This window comes from Neophocaena asiaeorientalis, unplaced genomic scaffold (genome assembly GCF_003031525.2).
Source record: "Neophocaena asiaeorientalis asiaeorientalis breed wild unplaced genomic scaffold, Neophocaena_asiaeorientalis_V1.1 scaffold177, whole genome shotgun sequence".
NCBI lineage: Eukaryota > Metazoa > Chordata > Mammalia > Artiodactyla > Phocoenidae > Neophocaena > Neophocaena asiaeorientalis.
This window is the reverse complement of record NW_020172779.1, coordinates 14,735,441-14,746,592: the sequence shown is the minus strand read 5'-3', so window position 1 is coordinate 14,746,592 and position 11,152 is coordinate 14,735,441. Positions and strand designations below refer to the sequence as shown.

Here is an 11,152-nt window from a genome sequence, read left to right as displayed (position 1 = left end):
AAAAAAAAAAAAAAAAAAAAAAATAGGGAAACTGAGGCATGAAGTTGAGTAACTAATTCAAGGATAGTCTCTGAGCCAGTTAGTGGTTGACTTGGGATTTGAACTCAGGCATTCGGGTTCTAGAAGCCACACCCTTAACTGGTCCGAAAGCCTGCCTTCCACGTTCATAAGTACATGTGCGCTGATAACCTACACATGTGAACACACACAGGAATATTCAGCTCATACCAGGACAGACACGGGCACAGACCTTAGCCATGCACACGTATACACACAGTGCATATGAATACACCCACAAGAGCACGTATATTTAGAATCATGGCTATACACAAAATCACACATAGGCAAATATACACATGAATGTATATCACATGCACGTGTTTGCAATTATTGAAATATGTGTGGACTGATTGACTATAGGGAAGAAATCCTTAACTTAGAAACAGGTGTGGTCTCAAGGCTCCGTATAAATTCGCTGGTACTTAGCACCATCCCTCCCGTGGGAATCTTACTCTAAACGGGAACAGCACCCCGGTCAGCACAAGGCTTGTAGGTGAAGCTCAGCTGATACATCATTAATGTCCTCTCCCTGGGAAGCCTCACGTCTGAACTCTTCTCTCTTCAGATCACACTGGCCACAATTGGCTACGGAGACAAGACACCCAAAACGTGGGAAGGCCGTCTGATCGCAGCCACCTTTTCCCTAATCGGCGTCTCCTTTTTCGCCCTTCCAGCGGTGAGTATCTCAGGTGTTCTCCCTAGTGTGATGGGCAGGACCCCTCACCACTTGGCCCCAGCTCAAATTTCCAGCCTCATCTTCCATCGTCTCGTATCTTGAATTCCAGCTCTTATCAACTCAATAACCATCCCCGTAGCGTGGTTTCCTGTCTCTCTTCCGTAGGCTGTGCTGATCCCTTTGCCAGGAGTGATCCCCCCAAACACCTACTCCTCTTTCAAGACCCAGTTTCTTCTTTTTTAATTCTTTTTAATTGCAGTATAGCTGATTTGCAATGCTGTGCCCATCTCCGCTGTACAGCAAAGTGACTCAGTTATACACATAGAGACATTCTTTTCTTTAATCTTTTCCATTATGGTTTATCACAGGATATTGAATATAGTTCCCCGTGCTGTACCGTAGGACCTTGTTATTTATCCTCAAGACCCAGTTTCAATGCTGCCTTCTTTAGGCTGAGTTAGTCCTTCCCTCCTCTGGGCATAGCTCTTTAAAGGCGTTTCGGACCCCATGCTGGGATTGCACATTTCCAAATCTGCCTGCCCAGAAGACTGTGAGCTCCTGGGGAGCTGAGATTATGTCTTTCACCCACGTATTCCTTGCACGTAGCGGGTCCTTTGTATATGTGAGTTCCCTTCCCTTGCCCTGTCATCTACTGGTTTATATAAAAAATGCATTTCCCTCAAGAATAAGTTTTGACCCCTGATAGAATAACTTCCCCAAAGCCCAGTGCCCATCAGTATAATAACAGCAGTAATAACAGATAGCATTTGTTGAACATACTGTGCCCTAGATTCATGCCAAATGCTTTACCTATGCCGTCTCACTTAATCTTTGTGACAACATTAGGAGTTTGGCGCTACATTTATCTCCATTTTCCAGATGAGAAGACCGAGGCTTAACTGGGTTCGTGAAGTTTCCACAGTCACAGGGCTTTGGGTTGTGGAGCCAGGGACCCAGGTCTGCTCATTCCAAGCCTGGCTCTTAATCACAAAACTTGAAGAGAACCTTCTTGTATAACAAACCCTCTTCCCTGCCCTTCACCTCCCATCCTTTTGTGGCTAACGTTCTTTGACCACTGCAGCCCTACCTGGTCTGTTTTATTCCTAAGCTGTTTGACCTTGAGCACATGGCCTTTTTGATTCTCAGTTTCCTTATCTGTAACAGGTTAGGGCCAGTGAGGATGCGACTTGGTCTCTCAATTCTCTCTTGACTTGAAAAGGGTGTGTTCCTACCTGTGTAATTCACATGAGAGTCCGACCTGGAAATCAAAACAGATCACAATTCAGAGGGATTCCAGCCAGAGTAAAAGCCTCAAGTGACAATTCAAGCAGCTAAAATATGTTTTAAATTCCCTGAATAGTAACTGGGAATCTATTCTGCATCATACTCCTTACTAGGCCGTTCCTATTACATTAGCTCACTTTTTTTCCTAACAGAGTTATGCGGTAGGTACCTTTATCCTACTTCCGTGTGGTAGAAAGTGAGATGCAGCGGAGAGGAGGCTGGCCCAGGGTCTCACTGCAGGGAAGTGGCAGCGTCAGGAAGCCCTGGCTTTAAGGCTCCACTTAACCCAGCTCCTACTCGCTGGAAGAGAAAGAAGGGATCTTTCCTCCTCCCCTTGGCTTCAGTGTCGTCCTGCTGCTGGGAGCCGGGCTGGGGCTCTGGGGGAGTCTGGGTGGGGCTGACTTCAGGACCTGACCTCTCTCTTCAGGGCATCCTGGGGTCCGGGCTGGCGCTCAAGGTGCAGGAGCAACACCGTCAGAAGCACTTTGAGAAAAGGAGGAAGCCCGCCGCTGAGCTTATCCAGGTCTGTCTGCCTGGGGATGAACTGGAATGGAGCTCAGATCCTCTGCCTGTGTGTCTGTGTGTGTGTGTGTGTCTATAGGCAGCCAGGCAGTAGTCGGTGTTGGTCTCCTGCCAGCTCTCCATCCTTATCTCTCCCCCACCCGTGGGCTGGGGGTTGGGGACCATCGGGAGAGACGGTGGGAGAGGCAGAGTGTTCCCTCTTTCACTTCAGAGAAGGTTCCTGCTTTGTGGTTTTATGGGCCACTGGGAGCGCAGAGAATAGGAAAAGAGAGCGTTCTGCCTCTAGCTGCCTGGGACTGCGTGTCTGCGTGACCACCCACTCGTGAACTTGTGTCCAGTTGCAGCGAGTATCTCTGTGGGTCAGATACAGGACGTTATCCTCCATACTGTAGTTTCCAGGCCAGTGCTGATCTCTGAGAGTCCGCTCTATCTTCGCAAACCCCAAACCATCACGGTATACAGAAGATCTAGTATATTAGAATCAAAACCTCATCTCCCGGGCTGGCCCTTGCACTGGGAAATGCACAGAAGTGGCACAGAAGACTGTTTGTCTTCCTACCTGTTTGAGAAATCTCAAGGAATCTTGCAACGAGAGTAATCCCTGCTCCTTTCAGGGATCTTCTACCCAGTACCCGCCTCCCCCGTCCACTGTAGTTCACCTCTCCACACCCCACACCATCAATTATAGCTCCGAGATGATGGGGTCAAGGAAGGTTTTCTTCCCATAGGAGCTACAGAAAGCCAAGAATCCGGCTTCTCTGGATATGACCTCACTGTACGTTATACTCTTAGGTGTCAAGGGCTTTCTGTTTTAATGTTGTGGGATTCCATGTGAACGTTTCGGGTGACGCCAGGTCATTCCTGCCCCTCTTTTCTCCTCCCCAGGCCGCCTGGAGGTACTATGCTACCAACCCCAACAGGATTGACCTTGTGGCGACATGGAGGTTCTACGAATCAGTTGTCTCTTTTCCGTTCTTCAGGCAAGTGGCCGCTCACCTGAATGCTCAGTGCGTGACCGACCCTCCCTCCCGTGGGTCTGTATTTGTGCCTGTTGGCTTCACGGTTTCCCGGAGGACGTCCTTCGCAGTGGTTCCCAATCCGGGCTGCATGTTAGAATCATTAGAGCTTAAAATATCCCAATGCCCAGACCATACCCAGGCAGATTCAATCCGAATCCCCAGGGTTGCAGCCCAGGTATCAGTATTTTTTAAAGCTCCCCAGATGACCCCAGGGTGTCACCCAGCATTTCCAGCTAAACAGTGTGGAGTGGCTGAAAAGGGAGGTCGGGCCAGTGTTTGAGCAGATCAGTGGCTGAGGAAGTGAGGATCCAGTGCAATGGGCCACCCTGGCGGTCCTGGAGGCCGCAGCACCTGCCCATGGCCTGCACCGCCAGACTGCTCTGGACAGGGGGAAAGGGCACGGGGAAGAAGCAGCTGGGGGCCCAGAGATGTGGTTTTGTGTTCTCAGAGGGGGGAGATTAATCGAAAGGTTTCAGGAAAAAAAAAAAAAAATTAAAACCTCTTCCTATGGCCAGTACCTAAGTTATTTTTTTTATTATTTTTTAAAAAATTTCTTTTGGCCACGCCACACAGCTTATGGGGTCCTAGTTCCCCGACCAGGGATCGAACCCGTGCCCCCTGCAGTGGAAGGGCAGAGTCCTAACCACTGGACCGCCAGGGAAGTCCTTGGCCAGCACCTATGAAAAGGGAGAGGGAAATGAATACTTACTGGATGTCCAGTATGTTCCTGGAATCCAAGTTCACATTTCATTTAATTCTCACAGGCATCCTATGAAATAAGTCAGAGGTTCTCAAATGTCAAGGTGTGTTAAAATCAGTGGGGGACTGTAAACACCAGATCCTGCATCCACCTTCAGCAATTTCAATGGCGTTAGAGTAGCTAAAGCACTTCACATAGGTGCCCCTGTTGATTCTAACACAGTGGCCCATGGTGCATCCTTGGAGACAGGCTGGGTGGTCAGTATCACCAGGCTCCTCTCGTGGATGAGCCAACTGGGGCTCAGGAACTTTGGTCATTTTGGCCAGTGTCAGCCACATCTAGAGGCCTCCAAAGCCCATGATCTTTTTCACTACTTGGGCTTCTGAAATAGACCGCACCTTGCCAGTTTTTTTTTTTTAATTTTTAAAAATTTTGAATTTTATTTTATTTTTTTATACAGCAGGTCCTTATTAGTCATAAATTTTATACACATCAGTGTATACATGTCAATCCCAATCGCCCAATTCATCACACCACCACCACACCACCTCTTTCCCCCCTTGGTGTCCATACGTTTGTTCTCTACATCTGTGTCTCTATTTCTGCTCTGCAAACTGGTTCATCATCATTTTCTAGGTTCCACATATACACATTAATATATGAGATTTGTTCTTCTCTTTATCACTTACTTCACTCTGTATAACAGTCTCTAGATCCATCCATGTCTCTACAAATGACCCAATGTCATTCCTTTTTATGGCTGAGTAATATTCCATAGTATATATGTACCACATCTTCTTTATCCATTCATCTGTCAATGGGCATTTAGGTTGCTTCCATGACCTGGCTGCTGTAAATAGTGCTGCAATGAACATTGGGGTGCATGTGTCTTTTTGAATTATGGTTTTCTCTGGGCATATGCCCAGTAGTGGGATTGCTGGGTCATATGGTAATTCTATTTTTAGTTTTTTAAGGAACCTCCATACTGTTCTCCATAGTGGCTGTATCAGTTTACATTCCCACCAACAGTGCAAGAGGGTTCCCTTTTCTCCACACCCTCTCCAGCATTTGTTGTTTGTAGGTTTTCTGATGATGCCTGTTCTAACTGGTGTGAAGTGATACCTCATTGTAGTTTTGATTTGCATTTCTCTCATAATTAGTGATGCTGAGCATCTTTTCATGTGCGTCTTGGCCATCTGTATGTCTTCTTTGGAGAAATGTCTGTTTAGGTCTTCTGCCCATTTTTGGATTAGGTTGTATGTTTCTTTAATATTGAGCTGCATGAGCTGTTTATATATTTTGGAAATTAATCCTTTGTCCGTTGATTCGTTTGCAAATATTTTCTCCCATTCTGAGGGTTGTCTTTTCATATTTTTTCTTGTGCCCTACCGAGGTACGTGGGGAGTTTCTTGCCTTTTAGGAGGTCTGAGGTCTTCTGCCAGCGTTCAGTGGGTGTTCTATAGGAGAGTTCCACATGTAGATGTATTTCTGATGCATCTGTGGGGAGGAAGGTGATCCCTGCATCTTACTCTTCCGCCATCTTCTCCGACTGCCGAGAAATCTTAAAGGGGCTTTTCTGGCACAAGGTGGCCATCCCTGGTTTCACATCCACATGATCTCAGGCACAAACCTCCTTGTTTTCCATTTTGTCTTTAAGTTACTTGTTGAAACAACTGGCCCGTGGTCCCAAGGACTGTCCGGCTTCAGCTGGTGGGGCCCCCCCAGAGCCGGCAGCCTCAGTGAGGCTGCCCTCCCCTCGGGCTCCGGGGCAGTTCAGCCAGTCTTTTCATCTTGTTTATGGTTTCCTTTGCTTTGCAAAAGGTTTTAAGTTTCATTAGGTCCCATTTGTTTATTTTCGTTTTTATTTCCATTACTGTAGGAGGTGGGACAAAAAAGATCTTGCTATGATTTATGTCCAAGAGTATTCTTATGTTTTCCTCTAAGAGTCTTTTTTTTTTTTTTTGCGGTACTCGGACCTCTCACTGTTGTGACCTCTCCCGTTGCGAAGCACAGGCTCCGGACGCAAAGGCTCAGTGGCCGTGGCTCACGGGCCCAGCCGCTCCGCGGCATGTGGGATCTTCCCGGACCGGGGCACGAACCCGTGTCCCCTGCATCGGCAGGTGGACTCTCAACCACTGCGCCACCAGGGAAGCCCCCTCTAAGAGTTTTATTGTGTCCTGTCTTACATTAAGGTCTCTAATCCATTTTGAGTTTATTTTTGTATATGGTGTTAGGGAGTGTTCTAATTTCATTCTTTTACATGTAGCTGTACGGTTTTCACAGCACCACTTATTGAAGAGACTGTCTATTCTCCATTGTATATCCTTGCCTCCTTTGTCATAGATTAGTTGACCATAGGTGCGTGGGTTTATCTCTGGGCTTTCTATCTTGTTCCATTGATCTTTGTTTCTGTTTTTGTGCCAGTACCATATTGTCTTGATTACCGTAGCTTTGTTATTTGTCATTTTTCCCTTGCTGCTTTCAATAATTGTTCTTTGTCTTTAATTTTTGCCAGTTTGATTACTATGTGTCTCGGCGTGTTTCTCCTTGGGTGTATCCTGCCTGGGACTCTCTATGCTTCCTGGACTTAGGGTGTGAGCCACAGCCACCCCCTGCCTCTGCAGGAGACCCTCCAACACTAGCAGGTAGGTCTGGTTCAGTCTCCCCTAGGGTCACTGCTCCTTCCCCTGGGTCCCGATGCGCACATTACCCTGTATGTGCCCTCCAAGAGTGGAGTCTCTGTTTCCCCCAGTCCTGTCGAAGTCCTGCGATCAAATCCCACTAGCCTTCAAAGTCTGATTCTCTAGGAATGCCTCCTCCCGTTGGGAGGTTGGGAACCTGATGTGGGGCTCAGAATCTTCACTCCAGCAGGTGGACTTCTGTGGTATAAGTGTTCTCCAGTCTGTGAGTCACCCACCCAGCGGTTATGGGATTTGATTTTACTGGGATTGCGCCCCTCCTACCGTCTCATCATGGCTTCTCCTTTGTCTCTGGATGTGGGGCATCCTTTTTTCTGAGTTCCAGTGTCTTCCTGTTGATGATTGTCCAGCAGCTAGTTGTGATTCTGGTGTTCTCGCAAGAGGGAGTGAGAGCACATCCTTCTACTCCGCCATCTTGGTTCCTGATCTCAATAATCTTAAGCTTTCACCTTAGGAAACTAGAGGTGCCCGTGACTCACCGCTAGTTGCACTCAGGCAGGAAACACACTCACCGACACCATCAGCGAAGTGCCCAAAATCTTTGGTAGATTTTAGACACTGTGGTCCAGAGCTCAGATTTTTAAGTGTGTGGATAGAAGCCTGGGTGGATAGGACCCTTGAGTTGGAAGAAGTAGAGGGACACTCAGAACTCATACCTGGAGTGGAAACCCTGCCCTGAAGCATGTTTCTGCCATGTGTCTGGGTTCATGAACCATAGCATGACCCAGTGCTGGACGGGTGGCTCCCCCCAACCCCATCCCACCTTCCCACACTCTCGTTGTGGAACCTGGGGCCAGGCTCTGAACTCGGCCTCAATTTTCCCTCCACTTCCATCCCCGGACTGTGGTAAAGGTTTAAGAAAATTCATGACATCATGACTGACTCATTTCCCTGCATAAAACCTTCCACTGGATAACCATGATGAAGAGAACAAGATCCAAACCCTGACCACGACCTGCAGGGCCCCAGAACCTCAGGGCTCTGCTTACCTCTCCCATCTCAGCGTCTATGGTGCTGTTACTCCCAAGAGGGTCTAGTGGCACGTGGCATTTTCTAGTCCAGGCATTCAGTCCTCCAATATTTTTGAGCCTCTTGTATATGCTAAGGATTGGACCAGACCATGCAGGTCACAAGTGACTTGTGAAAGACTCTGACCTTGATCCTGAAAGCGAAGAGAAGCCATTGGCTGCAGAGAATGACGTGATCAGATGTGTGTTTCAGGAAAGTGACAGGAGCGAGGATGGATTGGACAGGCTCAGGGTTCTACACAAGGAGATCAGCTAGCAAAGGAATGCACGATTCAGGGGAAGAGGAAATGAGAGCTTAAACCAAGGTAACAGCAGTAGGAAGGGACGATAGAGGGAGGACCTGAAAGGGAATAAGCAAAGGGAAAGAAACTCAGGGAGTGATGACTTGTGGGAGAGTTAATGAGATGTGAAGAAGCAAGCCTTCCGTAACGGAATGATAAATTTTGGTTTACTAACTGTGTCTTCTTCCTTGTAATTAGATTTACTCAGAAGATGATCTCTGTGATTCCTTTTGATTCTAACATTCGATTGTTGCTATAATCATTTTGGGTTTGGGATAGTATCAGCTTTCCTTGGGATAACAAGGGTCTTAGAATGGGCAGGGGGCTTCTCCTGAAGAGAACAGAATGACCTCGAACTCAGAAACAAGAACTTGCGCCACCACATGGAATTCTGAATCAAGATTCCTGTTTGCTTTGCATCCCAAGGTCTTGGCAAGAGGCCCATTCTTTTGCGTTGATTTATTATAAATAAGGCATTGTCCCAGCTGTCGGAGACTCCAAGGAGTACGTCGTGCTGCAGACAGCAGCCGTGATATGGGAATGGCTTTTACACTAAGAGAGAACATGTCTTTCCGTTTTTCAAGGACAAAAGTATAAAACCACTAGAGAATTCACTTGGCAACCGTTCTGAAACTGGCCACAACAGTGAGAGGTCCTCATATCGCAAAAAAAAAAAAAAAAAAAAAAAAGTAGCTGATAATACACTGGTGTGTCCTCACCTGCTTCCTAAAGGCTTTTTTCTTTGACTTACTTTTTTGAAAGAACACTTTATTGAGATATATTTCATATACTACAAAAGGATTTCACATTCCATAAAAGGTACCCTTTTAAAGTAACAATTTGGTAGGTTTTTAGTATATTCACAAAGTTGGGCATTGATCGCCACCACAATATTTTTATTACCCCAAAAAGAAGCCCTGTGCCCTTTAGCAGTTACTCTTGGTTCCCTCTTGTCCCCCAGCCCTTTGCAAACTACTAATATTTTCTCTCTCAACTCTGCCTATTCTGCACATTTCATATAAAAATAAAATCTTATAATGTGATTTCTTTCATTTGTCATAATATTTTCAAGTTGTATCTATGTTGTCTTGTGTATCAGAACTTTATTCCTTTTATGGCTGAATAATACTCCATCATATATACCCCACTGTATTTATCCATTCATCAGTTGATGCATATTTGTGTTATTTCCACTTTTTGGCCCATGAACATTCAGGTACATGTTGTGTGGATATGTGTTTTCAATGCTCTTGGGTGTATACCTAGGAGTGGAATAGGTAACTCTATGTTTAGCTTTTTGAGGAACTGCCAGACTGTTTTCCATGGTGGCTGCACCACTTTATAGTCCTCCAAAAGATTTTGAAGGATGAAGTTGTGTAGCCCATTTCTAAGAGTGGTGTCAGGACTTCCCTGGTGGCGCAGTGGTTGAGAGTCCGCCTGCCGATGCAGGGAACGCTGGTTCGTGCCCCGGTCTGGGAAGATCCCTCATGCCGCAGAGCAGCTGGGCCCGTGAGCCATGGCCGCTGAGCCTGCGTGTCCGGAGCCTGTGCTCCGCAATGGGAGAGGCCACAGCAGTGAGAGGCCCGTGTACCGCAAAAAAAAAAAAAAAAAAAAAAAAAAAGTGGTGTCCTATCAGTTTCCAGCAAGCGTAGTTCTTTGTTAATTTGCAAGTATATGTGTGTATGTATACACACATGTGTACATATGTGTATGTATATACATGCATATTTTGGGCTAGCAGTGATGAGTGATGGTATTGCCTTTTTTGGTGTTCTTTTATGACTACTTAAAATTATAAAATCATTACTTTGGAATTGCAAAGAACCTCAGAGAGTGTCAAGTCCCACCCCAATTTCATATGAGAAGAAACTGAGGACCCCCAGCAGCTCAGGGGCTTGCTCAAGGCCACACATCACGCTGGGCATAGCTGGGACCAGACCCAGGTCTTCTGATTTGCTGGCCAGTGGAAACTGTGTAGACCTAGTAGAAGTAGGTGGTAGGAGGCTGAGAAGGTACAGGAAGATGCTGGGGGGATGGTAGATTGAACATCCTCATGCACAAACAGAGAAGAGAGCAGACATTAAAAACCAGATGTTGCATACCACCAACAAGAACACATGCACACAGATTTGTTCCCTAGAAGTGATAGTAGAATTGTCTATAGCTGCACCGCCCAATATGGTAACCACTAGTTACATGTGGCTGTTGAGCACCTACTACTAGTTACTGAGGAATTGAATTGTTAATTTTCTTTCATTTTAATTGAAATAGCCATATGTGATGATTGATTAGTGGCTACCATTGGACAGTGCAGCTTTGGAATCATTAGATATTAGAACTAAAGTGAAGCTGAGACTTAGGCCCAAGAAACAGAAGTTACGTGACCAAGAAGACCCAGTTAATTTATTGTAGAACCAGAACTTGTTCTTTTTATGACCAGGGTCAAGATTACTGGAGTGCTTAGAAATGGAGAAGGGGGACTATATGCTGTAACCCTTTGCTACAGCCAAATAATATTGGATCTGTTTTCATACAGGCTATCTCATTTAATCTTTAGAATGTCCTGGGAGATAAGTAGAATGGGTGACTCCATTTTTCATAGCCATAAGCTTATAGGTGAAGAATCAGAGCATCAGTGAGATTAATCATCTTGTCTAATGTCACCCAGCTAGTAAGCAGTGGAGCGAAGATCGGAACCCAGGTCTTATGCCAAAGCCCATTGTATCTCTGGAAAGAAAGAGTTTTTTGGGTTTTTTCGTTTTTTTGCGGTATGCGGGCTTCTCACTGTTGTGGCCTCTCCCGTTGTGGAGCACAGGCTCCGGACGCACAGGCTCAGCGGCCATGGCTCACGGGCCCAGCTGCTCTGCTGCATGTGGGAGGTCA

General features: G+C 46.3%; 1 protein-coding gene across 1 annotated transcript in view; it reads left to right on the top strand.

Annotated features, from left to right (window-relative positions):
• The window catches only part of KCNQ3 (potassium voltage-gated channel subfamily Q member 3), a 288,456-nt gene that overhangs the window by 249,670 nt on the left and 27,634 nt on the right, over positions 1-11,152 (top strand). Inside the window, exons 7-9 of the mRNA XM_024741287.1 lie at positions 626-736; positions 2,448-2,543; positions 3,428-3,526. Of these exons, the coding sequence (XP_024597055.1) occupies positions 626-736; positions 2,448-2,543; positions 3,428-3,526 (306 nt within the window). The remainder of the gene's footprint in view (positions 1-625; positions 737-2,447; positions 2,544-3,427; positions 3,527-11,152) is intronic.